The sequence below is a fragment of the Podarcis muralis genome, chromosome 4 (genome assembly GCF_964188315.1).
Source record: "Podarcis muralis chromosome 4, rPodMur119.hap1.1, whole genome shotgun sequence".
In the NCBI taxonomy this organism is placed as follows: Eukaryota; Metazoa; Chordata; class Lepidosauria; order Squamata; family Lacertidae; genus Podarcis; species Podarcis muralis.
Window position 1 is genome coordinate 94,085,684 of NC_135658.1, and position 17,882 is coordinate 94,103,565.

At 44.8% G+C, this 17,882-nt stretch overlaps 1 protein-coding gene across 2 annotated transcripts in view; it reads left to right on the forward strand.

Annotated features, from left to right (window-relative positions):
• The window catches only part of GPC6 (glypican 6), a 796,760-nt gene that overhangs the window by 720,010 nt on the left and 58,868 nt on the right, over positions 1-17,882 (forward strand). For both annotated transcript variants that reach the window (XM_028728291.2, XM_028728294.2), the window contains exon 5: positions 16,713-16,843. In XM_028728291.2, coding sequence (XP_028584124.2) covers positions 16,713-16,843 — 131 coding nt within the window. The remainder of the gene's footprint in view (positions 1-16,712; positions 16,844-17,882) is intronic.

Sequence of the window (17,882 nt, forward strand, 5' to 3'; positions counted from 1 at the left end):
ATAAACTTCAACAGGAAATCTATATACCTGTTTAAATTTTGGCTGGTTTAATCTGCACAGGCGTTTCTTCAATATTGTTAGTTGCGTGTTTCAGTTAAAGGCCCCAGATGTTTCTATGTAAATATATTTAAGTCTCTGTCACAATGGATCATGGATCTTGTAGTCTTAAGGCTACATAAATCATTATTATTACACCTACACCTTCATTTTCACTTCTATAAATGACTGCAGCTGAGAAGAAAGGAATTTAAACCACTCACTGATAGTAGAAATGGGGGAATTTTATTCAATTCACATATATGAACCTAATTAATTTGTGCTTTCCCAAACATCATATGAACCTAAACACAACCATCCTTCAAAATTTGCACTTCTCCAAATTTTGCAATGCAGTTTTCCAGCTGCAAAATGTCTACAAAAATGCACTGTATTAGAGTAAATGTGTTTAAAAATGCATATATTGGTGAAAAATAATGTACAGAAAATGAACCATATAAGAGAAAATTATTTGCATTTTTTTTCCAGAATTGCATATAAATATGTGCATATTATGTTGTTGTTGCTCCTATAAACCTTTAGTGGGGTGGTTAGGTCTTAGTCCTTATTAATAAGTTGGAGGATGAGCATTTTATATATATATTTTACTGTCAATGCTTTGAATTCTTTCTGGATTTAAATTGCATTGCATTTTATTTTGAGACTTTGTGTGTGGAAAAAGAGAGTGATGAATTAAGTAAATAAATGAATGAGAAATTTGCCCTAAGGTGCTTTTGAACATTGTGAGAACCTTTCAGAAAATGCAAACTGATTACAAAAGCTAGAGTTATGGTTGGAAAAGGAAGAAACTGGGGGAAATGGAGATTGACAGATTTGCCCATCCCTAACTGATAGTTGGACATTAAAGGTGAAATACTGCAAGAATGCAAATATAATGAGAATACACAGAGCTCATGTACCTGACTCATAGGTAGATTAATTGAAAGCACAGCCAGTCGCAAAGTGGCTGCAAGGTTTTCAGATCAGAGAAGAGCCTGCTAGATGAAACTAAAGGACTTTGTAAATTGTTTTTGGCAAAGTGCAAAGCCAGTGCACGTTGCAACACAGATCCTTGCAATTCATTTAGAAAGGACCTAAGCCATTCTGAGCTGCACTTTATTTTGCGTTACAAACCTCTGCTCTTGGCAGACTTAATTGTGAATGACTGTGTAGGGAAGTTGAACCAAACTGCTCACAACTAAGATAAAGTTGGGAGATCAGGGCTGAAAGTGCAGGGAGAGAGATGATCAGTCCCTGATCTTATGTCTGAAGGGGGAAGTTTCAAGATTCAGTCCCAAGTATTATTTGGTGAATTGTTTCACCAGGTCTCCATCACACGTTGCATAGAGGAGTCTTTGGCCCTTCCGTTGTCAACTGCAACTCCTATCAACTCTGGTTATTGGCCATGTTTGCTGGGGCTGATGGGTGATGTTGTTCAGCCACATCTGGAGAGCCAAAGGTTCCCAACATGTGGTTCAAGGACTAGAAAACAAGAACAAAAGCAAATATCAAAAGTGTTGGCAGAGTAGCTAAACCCCCCATTTACGCACTTTCAGTATGTGTGTGACTGCGTATAGACACATTGTGCCAAACCCGGAAGTGACCCCAAAATTCACAAAAATGGGCAGAAAGGGGCAAGGCATGCTGGCAGAGTAGCCAAATATACAGAACAGAAATCATGCGCTGGTGGTGCAGTGGCAACGGGAGGCCCCATTAGCTAAAGTGGTACCTCAGGTTAAGAACACTTTCAGGTTAAGAACGGACCTCCAGATCGAATTAAGTTCTTAACCCGAGGTACCACTATGCTGACTCATTTCTTGAAATTAAACACGTTAAAATATTCAAAAAACGTTTACTTTCAGAACGTATAGCTAAACAACAGTGGCGTAGCGTGGGGGGTGCAGGGGGGGCCGGCCGCACCGGGCGCAACATCTGGGGTTAGGGCAAATCCATGGGTTAGGGGGCGCAAATCCACGGGTTAGGGGGCACAAATTACTTGCCTTGCCCCGGGTGCTGACAACCCACGCTACGCCACTGCTAAACAAGAATATACGCAAAGTATTTACATTCAAATGCTTATCCAAGCAAGGGCTTAGGTCTTCTTAGGTGAAGATTGCAGGTTCTTGCTTAAACATCCAAACAAACTGTGTCTTTCTCTCCTTCCAGTACTTGCACTCAGCCTTCTGTAAGTTACCCAATTTGGCCATGCAGTTCCTTCTGAGAGGTATCCACTTTCTCCTTCCAGCAGACTTCCCTTACCTGCTTCTTTGGGAGAACATCAACTTCTGTACTTCTTTCTGTCACATACATTCACACAGAAACATTAGCACGCCTCTCCTCTATTGAGTTCAGTGAGAGAGAGTTGTCTAACCCTTTCTCTTCTTCAGTGTTCATGGAGATGCAGCCATTACAGTCAAGTCACTCAAACGCAAAACAAAACAGAGAATGTAATAAGATACCTCTAATGTGATCAGTTAACCAATCACACGAGACTTACTTGGGAACATTCCAGAATTAAACACACAGTAATGCATTGGTGGGACGTGGGTGGCGTGGTGGGACGTGGGTGGCGCTGTGGGTTAAACCACAGAGCCTAGGACTTGCCAATCAGAAGGTCGGCGGTTTGAATCCCCACGACAGGGTGAGCTCCCGTTGCTCGGTCCCAGCTCCTGCCCACCTAGCAGTTCGAAAGCACACCAGTGCAAGTAGATAAATAGGTGGGAAGGTAAACGGTGTTTCCGTGCACTGCTCTGGTTGGCCAGAAGCGGCTTAGTCAGGCTGGCCACATGACCCGGAAGCTGTACGTCGGCTCCCTTGGCCAATAAAGCGAGATGAGCGCCGCAACCCCAGAGTCGGTAACGACTGGACCTAATGGTCAGGGGTCCCTTTACCTTTACCTTTAATGCATTTAAGCGTTCCCAATTTCAGTCAATTAAATCACTGTACTTAACAAAAAGCCCTGCTGCATCAGAGCAAAGACTTCTCTAGTTTAGCATCATGTTCCCACAGTGATCAGCCACTGACATTCAGAGACATATTCCTTCTGATCCCAGAGGTGTAATGGAGACACTGCGGCTAGTAGCCTTTGATGGCCTTCCACTCCATGAATTCATCAAATCCCCTTTCAAAGCCATTCCATATGGTGGGCTTCACCAAATCTTGTGGGGGCAAATTCCATAGTTTATCTATGGGGAGTAGTTCCTTTTATCTGTCCCGAATCCTCCATCATTCAGCTGCATTAAAAGGTAAAGGTAAAGGGACCCCTGACCATTAGGTCCAGCCGTGACCGACTCTCGGGTCGCTTTATTGGCCGAGGGAGCCTGCGTACAGCTTCCGGGTCATGTGGCCAGCAACTATGCAAGTCTAGCCTCCCTGACAGCTGTGCCTTTGAAAAGTCATGGAGAACAGCAGTTTCAGCCAGTGTAGCTTACCATGTCAAGGCATCACAGAGGAAAGAAAATGAACCAGAGCAGTGCATGGAAATGCCATTTACCTTCCCTCCAGAGTGGTACCTATTTATCTACTTGCACTTTGACGTGCTTTTGAACTGCTAGTTGGCAGGAGCGGGGACCGAGCAACGGGAGTTCACCCCGTTGCGGGGATTCGAACCACCGACCTTCTGATTGGCAAGCCCTAGGTTCTGTGGTTTAACCCACAGCACCACCCGTGGTATGTAGGTGTGAGGGACCGGACAGAGGAGGAATGGTGGAGACTGCCTTCCCGTCCTGACCCTTCCAGGAAAAAGGAAGACAGGATAGATTTACAACAGGGGGTTGAGGGAGGGAGCAGCTCAGAGGCAGATGAGGGGGAAAGTTGGGAAATCACGGGAGAGCCAGAACAACACCCAGCTGACATGTTGTCATTAGAAAATATTCCAGACTCTCCATCTCCTAGAACCCGGTGAGCCTTAAAAGTAGGAGAGTAAAGAGCTCAAAGACAGAGGGCAGGTTAAGAGGGAGGGGGAGGGAAACTGAGCCAAGGAACTTGAAATCTTTATCCACAAATACAGAGCCTATTTTGCATATCATTGTCTACACCAACCTAGTGACCTCCAGTTGTTGTTGGATTACAGCTGTCATCCATCATGGCTTGCATGGCCAATGGTAAGAGGCAATGGGATTTGTAACCCAACAATATCCGGATTGCACTACAGTGGTACCTTGGGTTACAAACGCTTCGGGTTACAAACTCCACTAACCTGGAAGTAGTACCTCGGGTTGAGAACTTTGCCCCAGGATGAGAACAGAAATTGCACGCCGTCGGCACGGCGGTAGCAGGAGGCCCCATTAGCAAAAGCGTGTCTCAGGTTAAGAACGGTTTTGGGTTAAGAATGGACCTCTGGAATGAATTAAGTTTGTAACTAGAGGTACCACTGTATACTAATAGAGAACACAATTTTCTAAATCATGGATACTTACGAAAACAAAAGAGCAGTCCCAGTCCCCACCCCTTTCTAAAATAGAAGCTCTAAGGAGGGGGGAGAAAGCAGTGCAATTCCACTCTCTGTGTCCACTGAATGCTGACTAATTGTTGAGGGAGTAAAATATGGAAAGCTGTCCAAGGGGAGGAGAAACGGAATAGACTTTCCTGACAGAGAGCTTAGTTGACTGGAACCAGGAACCGATGCGCTCAACCCTGCAAGTCCCATTCATTTCAAGTCCCACTTGTTTAAGTGAATGGAAAACCTGCTGCTTGAATGAACGTTTTATATGCCCATTTAAATATTTGCATTCGTACACATACTGGAACGGCTGGACCAAGGCTATAATCCGCTCCCACACCTCAAGGTAAGTGTTGATAGGCAGGTGAACTGTCAAGTACGCTTTCAGATGAACCTCTGGGAAAGGTGGGGGAGAAAAACAATAAAAGGAAAAGCTGAACGATACAAAAGAGTTTATTTGCTTCCTCTCTCAAACTACAATGAAGAAAGATTTTCCATCAATCCCGTTATGCTTGTCTCTCGCCCTCTGCGTAGAACAGTTCAAGAAATCATTCTCCTACCACATAGGACATAAAGAGTGAAAAATATTGGCAGGCTTTTGTCATCTTGTACTAGCTGATAGCAAGGAAATGAGTTTCTGTGGATGAGCAGAGGGCTTTCTGCAGTGGATTGGACATTGGCACAGCACATTTCTTTACATGCCTGAGAAAATGACATTCTGCTTGTAGGAATAAATATGTTTTTTAAAAAAAGCCAAACAAAACCCACTCAATGCTTAATACATTACAGCATTAGCAATTCTATACAATTTAATTCAGCCCACTCTGACAAGGTCTCGGTGTGCTGAAAGCACAGAAAATAGACTGGCAGATCAAATATTTTCAAGTACAGAAAGTAAGCTTGAGAAAGTGGTTTCCTCTCTCTTCCCACATCTCTTAAAACTGAAAGCATCATCTATCTATCCATCTATCTATCTATCCATCCATCCAGGGGAAAAAAAACATAGGGTTTTGATTATGCGATTCGATCCAATCCTACTGTCAGGCGGCAGTGGAACCAACCCCCATGGCAGGTTGCCGGGAACAGACAAGACAAGGAAAAGTCCTTACCATATGTTTTTATTCAATATTCACAGAAAGAGGCTTGGGAATGTGGCCTCTCAGAATAATGGTGTTGCTGCGAGTGAATCTCCACCCCCTCCGTCTCTCCCACTTTCTCATGAGTCATCACTGCAGGTGCTGAAAAGTGCCCTCTGCCTTTGAGCTCTTTGCTCTCCTGCTTTCAAGGCTTGCCAGGTTCTGGGGGGGGGGGGGTCTGGAAGGCTTTCTAAAGACACTGAGTCCATCAGCTGTCACCCCCCTAGTGCTTCTTCCTCCTCCTCCTCCTCCACCTCTCCCATTATTTCCCAGCTTTCCCCCTCATCTGCCTCTGAGCTATGACCTCCTTCAAACCCCTGTTGTAATTCTGAACTGTCTCCATCTTCTCTGGAAGGGTCAGGCTGGGGAGGCAGTCTCCACAATTCCTCTGCTCAGTCCCTCACAGCAGCCCTATATAGGGAAGTTTTTTTAATGTTTAATGTTTTATTATGTGTTGATATATGTTGGAAGCCACCCAGAGTGGCGGGGCAACCCTATCAGATGGGTGGGGTATAAATAATAACAAAAGTATTCTTATTCTTATTGTTATTGTTATTAAATAGGATGTCCCTATTTTAATCAGAGAAATGTTGGAGGAGATGCCTTACCAACAGTGGAAGGTGAGGTAGGCTGACAAAGACTGTTCTCCTTCATGGAGAGTACGTGTTGCAGTGGGGTCTGACAGGCCACCCCTCTGTTGCTGGGCGGGATCGTATAGATGGCCATAGCAGTGATTGGGCTGTTTGAGTTACTGGGTAAATTTTGATGTTGCCAATTTGTGGGATGGACCAAGGGTTTTATATACTGAGCATGCAGCATTGAGCATTCTCTTTCACTGCGTGCACCGGATCACCCGCCCACCCTCCCTAATTAAGGGCTTTTGCGTTTGGCCTGTCATGGGGGTCGTCTGCTTTTGGGGCAAGGGCCTGGTAGGAATTTTGTCCATTTGGCGGATTGGCTGGTGCCATTTGGTTTTTGCCTACTGCGTAGCAAATCATCACAACTTGTAAGGTTGCGGTTAGGCATTGGTTAATTTTTTGGTTGGTGGAGGGGATGTGGTTGGCTGTGCCTGCCCTTCCAATGTTGCTGCTGCAAGGGAATTCTGTTAAAGGAATCCAGGGACTCGCCATGCTTTCGTCCGAATCCCTGGTGTGGGGTTTGGGCTGCACAAGCCCCTGGGAGCATGCGGGGAGAGGTGAGGGTCTGGTGCCCGACTCCATTTTCTCCCCAATATTGTTTTCCCTTACTGGCTTTCGCTGGAATCCAGAAATCAGTTCTGTCCCTGGGCAGGGACAGAAAGTTGTAACCAATGCCTAAGCAACCACTCACATTTATGTATTTTAATAAAGTTGTGGCCAAAATTATACCAGAAACATTAAGCAAAAATTCTATGTGAATTGTGATTTATTTGGGGGGTGGCTTGGGGACCTCGACACGCAAACAGTGTTCCTGCCAGGTCATTTGCACAGCACCTTCCTCCCCACCAAGTTGGTCCTCCCATTTCCCCCCACCCCGGTAAACAGCAGCCAGTCCGTGGCCTGGAGGTCGATTTAGTGCTGTTGCTTCTCTCCACCATCTGCTTCCGCACCCTTTTCTGAGCTCATGTCAACAGGGCACCACAGTCCCTGAAGTGGCTCTGCAGAAGGTCATGACACGAGGCCATGATTCCTGCAAGGATCGAGAGATGTGTGTAAAGCACAGATGTAGCGCAATTTGGTATTTAAAAAGAAAAGGGGGGGGGACTCAAAACGAATGAGGATGAAGTGAGTGGTAACCTGACTGTATGCATTCAAGGCTTAGTACATCATTTTTTGTTCTTTGGCGTTTGGGTTGTTAGGCTGCTCTGCCAACACTTGCTTCATGAAGGAAAGATCACTCACCCTGACCCTTCAGGTCTGAAATCATGCTGCATTCGCATGGCTGAAAGGCAGCCATGCCACAGCCATTTGCTCTAAATAATAGCTTTGATTTGAAATATAAACTGAGCGCCTTTTTAAAAAATAAAACCGACATCTTGGCATGGCTCCTAATGGGGAATCTCCTTTGCAGAGGGGGAAAACTCAACTCAACTGTGCACTTCATTCTCTTCTTGAAATCCATTTGTATATTTAAAGAAAAGCACACATTGGAAGTTCTTAACGCTTTCATTTTAACGTAGTTATTTTGATTGTTGGGTTCAGTTAAAACCAGCATCTGAAGTTTATTTGCTGTAGCCTTTAATTTTCATTTGAATGTTGTTATGATTTCGGTGCGATATAAGTCTACCGTTGCTTGAACTGTAATTAATAAAATTCATTGCCTACTCATTGTATCCGAATGTGATGCCCTCAGCCCTTAGGTCTCTTCCAGGTCATGCCCCAATGTAATAATAATAATAATAATAATAATAATAATAATAATAATAATAATAATAATACCTTTATTGTCATGGTACAACCTGTGTACAATGAAATTAAATGAGCCTCCCCCCACCCAAACACTCAATCTTTTATCGAACAACACACCACCTCACAAGTCAATTTCGCTATGTTATTTTCCATTCAGCAGCCTAACAGCCCACGGATAGAAGCTATTTTTTAGCCTGTTGGTATGGCTGATTATACTTCTATATCTCCTGCCCGAAGGTAGAAGATTAAAGAGGTGCTGGCTGGGGTGTGAGTCATCCCTGAGAATTTTTCTCGCTCTCCTAAGGCAATGATCCCTTGCTATGTCATCTAGCGGACTCAAGGAACAGCCCGTGATATCATGTGCTGTATTCACCACCCTCTGTAGAGACTTTCTGTCCATGGCTGTCAGGCCAGCATACCACACTGTAATACAATATGAAAGGACACTTTCTATTGTGGACCAGTAAAAGGAGTTCACCAGTTGTTGTTTAACATTATTCTTTCGCAAGACCCTGAGGAAATGCAGTCTCTCTTGGGCCTTTCTGACCACCTGAGTTATGTTGATTTTCCAAGTGAGGTCCTCACTAAGGTAAACTCCCAGGAATTTAAAGGAGGAGACTCTCTCCACGCAGCCCCCCCCCCCGATATACAATGGGGCAAGTTCCCCTCTCTTCCTCTTCTGCAACCTTCTTGAAGGCTTTTACCTGACCAGAATGCGTCCTGTGAGGATGTCTTTTGAATGCCTGGATGGAGAAAAATGTCTGTACGGAGTGTAGGAACCTCTGGCTTTTGTGGGGCTGGAATGTAGCCTACTATACAAAGTCACATCCATTGCTCCACCCACTTTTCTCTTCGGCCCTGCCCACCAGAAGGCTTTGCTCCCAGAAGGTCGCTCATAAGGATAATGTGTCCTCAGACTAAAAAAAGGCTCCCCATCCCCAGTATATAGGGATGCAGCCTAAAGTGTCATTCATTTCAGGCCCCATCTGCTCTGTAAATTTAAAGCAGTATCGTACCATTTTTAAAAGCCATGGTCTCCTGCAAAGAATCCTGGGAAGTGAAATTTGTTAAGGGTGCAGACAGTTGTTAGGAGATCCCTATTCCCCACACAGAGCCACGATTCTCAGAGGCGTATAACAGTCAACCCCTCTTGCCAATCCATTCTCTGATGAGAATAGGGGTCTTCTAGCAACACTCAGCACCCTTAACAAGCGACACTTCATCGGATTCATAGTGAAAGCCATGGCTGTTTGAAGTTACTATATATATAGTATATAGTATATATATGATGAGAGGGAGAACTAGGCACACCATTCTATTCCATTGAGATTCAAGGTGCTCTTTCATTCATTCATTCATTCATTCATTCATTCATTCATTCACTTTTCACATTCATTTATTAGCTTTTATCCAGCCTTTTGGCTAGTTGAAGAAGGGATCCCTGTGTCCTGCATCACATCTGGGGGAAGGTAGCATAGGCAAGCCAAACTTTCTTTGAGGAAGGTGACACACAAAGGGGCGTTATATTCAGACCAATGGGGCTGATTTAACAAAACAATGGTCAGATAGTCCCAAGGGCCAGACAAAGGTACCAGTGGGGGGACGGGACACATTTGGTCTGCAGCCAAAGTCTCCCCACCCCTGCTGTGAATTTAGGTGCCAGTGTATAGAGTAAGAAGACTTTGCAATTACTCCTTCCTCCTCTCTGGGAGTCAGGCTGCTGCCAGTGGCCCCCGGCTGGTTGCCCAGGAAAGTATAAAGACAGGGGAAAGTTTCTTGCCATCCTTTTTTATTTCAGTCAGGCTATAGAACCCAGCCTCTTGGATAACAGCGTTGTCCAGAGTGAATCTCCACCCATCCCCTTCTCTCTCACTTCCTCATTCATCATACATGCCCTCTGTCTTTGAGCTCTTTGCTCTCCTACTTTTAAGGCTCGCCGGGTTCTGGGAGATGGAGGTTATGGAATGCTTTCTATAGACAATGTGTCAGCTGGGTCTTGTCCCAGCTGTCCCATGATTTCTAAGCTTTTCTCTTCATCTGCCTCTGAGCTACTACCTCCCTCAAACCCCTGTTGTAAATCTATGCTGTCTTCCTCTTCCTCTTCCCTGGAAGGGTCAGGATAGGGAGGCAGTCTCCACCATTCTTCCTCATCTACCCAATCCCTGACACTGGGGCATGAGAAACCCCACACAAATACTTTGACATTATGTGAGAAACGGTGTGGTGTAATTGTTGTTGTTTAGTCGTTTAGTCGTGTCTGACTCTTCGTGACCCCATGGACCAGAGCACGCCAGGCACTTCTGTCCTCCACTGCCTCCCGCAGTTTGATCAAACTCATGCTGGTAGCTTCAAGAACACCATCCAACCATCTCGTCCTCTGTCGTCCCCTTCTCCTTGTGCCCTCCATCTTTCCCAACATCAGGGTCTTTTCCAGGGAGTCTTCTCTTCTCATGAGGTGGCCAAAGTATTGGAGCCTCAGCTTCAGGATCTGTCCTTCCAGTGAGCACTCAGGGCTGATTTCCTTAAGAATGGAGAGGTTTGATCTTCTTGCAGTCCATGGGATTCTCAAGGGTCTCCTCCAGCACCATAATTCAAAAGCATCAATTCTTCGGCCATCAGCCTTCTTTATGGTCCAGCTCTCACTTCCATACATTACTACTGGGAAAACCATAGCTTTTACTATACGGACCTTTGTTGGCAAGGTGATGTCTCTGCTTTTTAAGATGTTGTCTAGGTTTGCCATCGCCTTTCTCCCAAGGAGCAGGCGTCTTTTAATTTTGTGACTGCTGTCACCAGCAGTGTCATAGTTGAGTACAATCCAGGTTCAACTCTCTGCTGAGCCATGAAGCTCACCATTTCATCTTGGGCCAGTCATACCCTTTGAGCATGTCCTATCTTGAGGGTTGCTGTAAGGATAAAATAGCTCCATGGAGGAAGGGCGGGGAATAAATTGAATAGAATAAAATACAAAAAAATAAATTGGCCCTGAATACTCCTGTTTCCAGTCCACAAATAAGAAAGGCTTCCTCTCTTCCGCTTCATGCTAGTTCAAAACTGTATAAATCCCGAGTGACATATATCACTTGGGGGGATGAGAAATGATGTGCTAGATGCAAAAGCTCTCATTTCCACAGTCTTTTCTTTCCCAAATCCAATAGACTAGAAGTTGGCTTAGGTCCCAGCATACTCATAGATGCCCAATAATTCAGCATTAGTTTTATACTTTCCCATTAAAACTTCTCTAATCCTTTTCATGTATAAGTCAGTGTTGTGAAACTTCATCCATTTTCTTTCAAGAGGAGGAGTGATTTACCAGTTGGCACTGGGCAGAGGAGCTGAGGGTGAATAGAAAAATGGGTCAGTGATTTCTTTTTTTTTCCTTTTTTTGTATTAAAGTGATATACTGTGGTACCTCAGGTTACATACATTTGAGGTTACATACGCTTCAGGTTACAGACTCCGCTAACCCAGAAATAGTGCTTCAGGTTAAGAACTTTGCTTCAGGATGAGAACAGAAATTGTGCTGCGGCGGGGCGGCAGCAGCAAGAGGCCCCATTAGCTAAAGTGGTGCTTCAGCTTAAGAACAGTTTCAGGTTACGTATGGACCTCCAGAACGAATTAAGTACTTAACCTGAGGTACCACTGTAAATGCACTGTGTCTATCTACACATTGGCTAGGTAGGATGAGTACAGCTGAACTGCTTTATGTTTTGGGACACCCTCTCTCATCATCAACAAACGAATCTCACAAAAAAACCCATACCCAATAAAATAATAAAAGGGGGTGGAAGACCTCAAGCTCATTGTGACCTCTGGCCTGGACCACAGGCTAAGCAAACCTAATTCTTCCTCTTCTCTGGTGATCACTCGTAGCCAAGTAAGATTGTCTTCCATGAACACAGTCTTAACAGTGAGGCCAATTATGGATCCACATGTCCTTCCACAGTGGGGACATAGGTTTCCGGGCGGGAGTTGATCACGGTGAGGGTTTGCCAAATATGCCTTCCTCTTAGCCCTTTCATCCTGAGTTTGAGCAGCTTCAAACCTAATAACATACCCGCCTCTCCAGTCAGCCAAGCTGAATCAACCAGCAGTGTTATTGGCTTCCATCTGTCTTAAGAAACAGTGAAGTGGGCTTTTGGGGTGATGTCAAGCTGCTGCATTAGCAGCACCAAAGTGAATTCCCCAGGTTGAAGCCAGGGCAGTGTGTGTGGAGGTCCTGGGCTGCTCATACAACAAGACCCCACTCTTGGTCTTGCTGGTGTGGTCCAAAAGAAAGCAGAGCAATATGTTTAGCACTGGCTAGGCTGCAGGAGTTGCCAGAAGAAGGTGTACAAGGCACTGTCCAACCATCTTAGGAACTCAACTCTGGGTTTGTGTAGGGTTTACTCCTTAGCCTTTCCTTCTCCTGAAAATGTCCTGCAAGGCAGCAGAGGTTTAGAATCAGAGTTTTCCTTTTCCAAGATGGGCTACCTTCTCAGGTCAATGAGTCACATCTGCCCCACACATGCAGAAGCTCCCTTTTTGACTGTTGGACCTACTCTTGGTCTTGTCTGGTCAATCCTCTGGAGCCTGTCTACACCTGCAGGGAAAGTCCCTAACTCATCATGAGTTTGAGACCCTTTGGTTTAGCTGACCAATCGAAGCTGTTCCTGGGGTGTGGCTACTGTTACCCATCCTTTCATGCCTTTCTCTGCCCCCACCTCTGAGAGAAATGGCTCAAAGCTGCTCTGTGAAGGATGTGTAGCAAGTTCACCTCCATGCTATGATGGAAATGACAATATTTTGAGTCAAACCAATGAGGTCTTTTGCAGCATTTCTGTAAATTCTTGTTTGCTTGCAGAGCAGATATTGCAGTCTATCTAGTGCAGAGCTTAAAGGGAATTCTACACTGGGGAGGGGAGGGGAGGATATTCTTTTTAAACAATTGAGAAAGGAAACGCTGTCTGATCATGGGCTGAGGTTAGAAGGCATGGGAACACATACTTCTCGGGGATGGATTAGCTGGTAGCGTCTAACTTGGTCAAAGGTGCACTGTAAACACAGTAGAATATGCATCACTATGCTCTTATGATTGTACATTATGTAATTCTCTGAGCACGGCGCCATGTAATTAGACAAATGAGTTTGTGTAACCCCAGCAGAACCATAAAATATATCTTGCAGCCGACAGCAGACAGCTGCATTTTGTACAAAGCACAGAGCATAAAACATGACTTGTACCTGTACGTCATGGCAGGAATCCAATATTTATCCCCTGTTTGTATTGCAAGGAAATGGGGTCCTTGGGGTCAGAATGAACAGCTGCTTTAATTATAAGATCCCAGTATATCACATAAAAGTTTTCTTCGTCTTGTGCAAAGCTCCAGAATATACCCCAAGGGTTCATTTCGATCAGCTCCCATTCTTATGATTGATATGTCTATGTACGAATTGTCTGGCAAATTATCTGTTCCGGGTGTCAAGATAAAAGGCCCGTTTTCAACTCTGCTGCATGAGGCAATAGGATGTGGCATCAATTATTAATGCAGTTTTTAAACTCTCTGCTGCCTTTTTTTTTTCTTCGAGAAGTATGACAAGAGACGGCTTTTGTGAAGAAAGTTTTCAACCTGCTTCTTGTTGCTTCAAGCTGAAGCTTTGATATATATATCAATAGGCTTTCCTTACTGCCATGGGCTCCAGTTTTGCCCAACAATCCCTTCTGTGCCTCTCCTGGTCCACCCTGTTACATGTCAAACCACTACCACCCTGTGCCGCGCAGGCTGTATGCTGTATGTTGGAGAGAAACACAGCATGGGTCAAATATATTTGCACACATAATAATAATAATTTTATTATTTATACCCTGGTCATCTGAACGGGTTGCCCCCGCCACTCTGGGTGGCTTCCAACACATATAAAAACATAACAAGCAAACAAAATTTAAAACTTCCTGATGTCTTCTAAAAGTCAGATAGTTGTTTATTTCCTTGACATCTGAAGGGAGGGTGCCACTACCGAGAAGGCCCTCTGCCTGGTTCCCTGTAGCTTCACTTCTCGTAGTGAAGAAGACCCTCAGAGCTGGACCTCAGTGTCTGGGCTGAACGATGGGGGTGGAGGCACTCCTCCAGGTATCCTGGGCCAAGGCCATTTAGAGCTTTAAAGGTCAGTACCAACCCTTTAAATTGTGCTCAGAAATGCACTGGGAGCCAGAATCCTTTAAGTCATCATTCCCTGCCTCAGAGGGATGTGCCAATCACCCCTCATAAATGCCAAGAAACCACGAACAACAGGCTAACACACATGGACCCATGTGGATATGCATTTACGGAGTAGACTGTGTCACCACCTAACAGTGATGCTTAGAGTTCCGTTAAGCAGCAATATTGAGTTTTTCAGAACACCTCTCTGTGTTGTGGGGCACACCATCTTCAAAGCATTTATGCACATCTATGCATATTTGCAGACACCCAACTATAATGACCATGCATTTCATCTGGGCTTTCAATTGCTTGGGAAGAGGGATTCTGCTCCCTATTGCTTCTAGTGCTGCCTTCTCAATCATTTCCAAGATGGCTGACAGAAGAAGGTGGGGTGGCTGCATTCTTTTCTGTGGCTGGCAAATAAGCAAAATCTGCATGACACTGATGAAGAAACAGCAGGTCTCTTCGCTTTCCTAAACATTAGGAAGAACTTCCTGACAGTAAGAGCTGTTCGACAGTGGAATTTGCTGCCAAGGAGTGTGGTGGAGTCTCCGTCTTTGGAGGTCTTTAAGCAGAGGCTTGACAACCATATGTCAGGAGTGCTCTGATGGTGTTTCCTACTTGGCAGGGGGTTGGACTCAATGGCCCTTGTGGTCTCTTCCAACTCTATGATTCTATGATTCTCATCCCTACCTGAAGTTGACAGGGGTTGACCTTCTTCATGCCAAACATCTGTTCTGTCATGGAGCTATGGCTCTTCCCTAACAGCTGGGGTCATTGTGACAGGCTAGCATTGGACATGGACTTGAGAGGCCAAAGAGCAAAACCCTGATCAGCCATGAAGATCCCTGGGTGGCTTTGAACCAGACACTCTGTTTTAGCCAAATTCCCAGGGTTGTCATGAAGATAAAATGCAATGATACATGTTCCACACTGAGCTCCTTGGAGAGTGGGAAGATGTCAGGGACTGGCTGGATGATCAGGAGTGGTGGGAGGCTTCAGCTGGAGAACCTTACTAGGGAAGCCCCAGAAGAGGAAGGCTCAGAGCCAAAGAAATGGTGGTGGGACACTGAACAAGGTCAGAGGATGAAGGGGGGCAGAATGGTTGGATGCTGAACAAGCAACGGCCGAGAGAGAGAGAGGAAGAAGAGCCAGAAAGCACTGAAGATGCAGGACTGGCAGGAGGAGGTGGGAGCTGAGGCTGCAGCAGACTCTCAGGAGTCTGCCGGTCCTACTCTATTCAGCTCCTCTCCTCCCTTGTCTCTAAGGGCATGAAAGGCGTGTAGCAGAGCAAAGAGCTCAGAGGGCCCTTCCCGATGGAGTTTCCGATGGCTGGGAAAACAGCTGGATGGGGAGGAGACTGGGGGGGGGGGGAAGTAGGACGCACAGATTGTCCATTCTGCCAACTGCTTTACCGGGGCCAGTCTTGCCTGCAGGTTTCTCTGTTTGTATTCTGTTTTCTTGAAAAAAGAATTAGCTTCATTGCTCATCACTGAATCTCCGTGCTGACCTGCAGCTGAACCAGCCCTGAAAGATGTAAATGTAAAATAAAGGACTGCTACCCAAGCCAGTTCTGTTGAATTGGTACATGTAGTTGAAAACACACTTGTGTGGTGATGATGATGATGATGATAATTTATTATTTATACCCCGCCCATCTGGCTGGGTTTCCCCAGCCACTCTGGGCAGCTTCCAACAGAACACTAAAATACAATACAATGTATTGTATTAACATAAGCATAACAAAGCTTTCTAGGTACAGTGGTGCCTCGCAAGACGAAATTAATTCGTTCCGCGAGTTTTGTCGTCTTGCGATTTTTTTCGTCTTGTGAAGCACGGTGTCGGGAAAGTTTTGGAAAAGCTTCAAAAATCACCAAAGTCTTTAAAAACCTCAAAAAAGGCTACCACACCGCGTTCTATGAGTTGCTCCTCGAAGTCAAGTCGCAACTGTATTAACGGTGTTAAGAAAAAGGAAACAAACTTGCGAGACGTTTCCATCTTGCGAAGCAAGCCCATAGGGAAAATCATCTTGCGAAGCAGCTCAAAAAACAAAAAACCCTTTCGTCTAGCGAGTTTTTTCTCTTGCGAGACATTCGTCTTGCGAGGTACCACTGTACACCTTTTAAAATATATGTGAGTGAGTGAGTGAGTGAGTGAGTGAGTGAGTGAATGAGTGTATAAGAGAGAGAGAGAGAGAGAGACTGACAGACAACTCCACTTTTTGGTACAACTGTTGGCTGAATTTGCAGTACTCCTCTGTGTGTGTGTGTGTGTGTATCCCTCCCTCCCTCTCCTCCTCTTTCTTTCTCCTGCTGGTGTCCGATTCAGTTGCTCTCGACTTTTTCTCCAGCTGAGTACTGACATATTTTATGTGCTTATATAGGAAAGACATACCTGGTTTCCATTGTCTCTCTGTGAGACAATGGCAAGTTTCTGAAGTTGAATCATCTGTCAGGACCCTTTGTGTTCCATCATGTGAGGCTCCATAGTTACTTATTATCTGACGGCTGGCTGCTTTGTCTTTCAACAGATGCTATGCTTTTGGTAGCAGACCGATTAGAGGGACCATTCAACATTGAATCTGTTATGGATCCTATTGATGTCAAGATTTCCGAAGCCATCATGAACATGCAAGAAAACAGTGTGCACGTGACAGCAAAGGTATCAAACACATTGTTGCTACTAAATGCCTCAGCGAGACAGCAAACTCTACTGTTGCTTCTTTAGAAATTTGGTTGTTTCTTTCCTTAAATATCCAGATGACCAACCACAAAACCAGGAAATCACCACTGGCAGAAAAAAGAAGAGGGGAGAAACTCCAGATGCTTGCCATATGATTTATTCTATGAAATGGGTAGTAAAGTACAGAGTAAAACAAGGCTATGAGAATATTACATTAGTTGCTTTGCTATCCCATTTCTTATGTATGTTATTGGTATATTTATAGTGTGTTCCTCCTACTCCCCGAGGAAGGATTTGTTCTGAAATGTGTCAGGCTTGGAGTAAGTGTTTTTTTAAGTATCTGGAGCATTTTTCTCTATTTTTCCTGAAAGGTCTGGCCTGAAATCTGCTTTCTGAGCTTCTGAAGTCCTGTGCAAGGGCTGGAATGAAGGCATGAAGAGGCTTGAACTCTCAGTAGGTCTTCAGCAGGCAATCAAGGGATCTCAAGCAGGGATCCTACCTGTGCAACAAATCAAAGGAGGGAATGGCATGAAAAGGCCATCCACACCAACAGAGGAAATTTCATTACAGTGGTACCTTGGTTCTCAAACTTAATCTGTTCTGGAAGTCCGTTCCAAAACCAAAGTGTTGCAAAACCAAGGCACGCCTTCCCATAGAAAGTAAGGCAAAATGGATTAGTCCATTCCAGACTTTTCAAAGCAACCCCTAAAACAGCAAATTAACATGAATTTTACTATCTAACGAGACCACTGATCCATAAAGTGAAAGCAATAAACAATGTACTGCAGTCACACAATCAATCAGTCGGTAGCTGAACTGGGTTCCACACTGTCACAAAAACAAGAAAAAGCTGCAAAAACGCAAAAGAAATAGCAAAAACAGACAGACCTCAAAACAGAAGTGTGGCACTCAAATCGGAAGCATAACACTCAAAATGGAGCACGTTCTGCTTCCGAGAAAGGTTTGCAAACCGGAACACTTACTTCTGGGTTTGCAGTGTTTCAGTTCCAATTTGTTT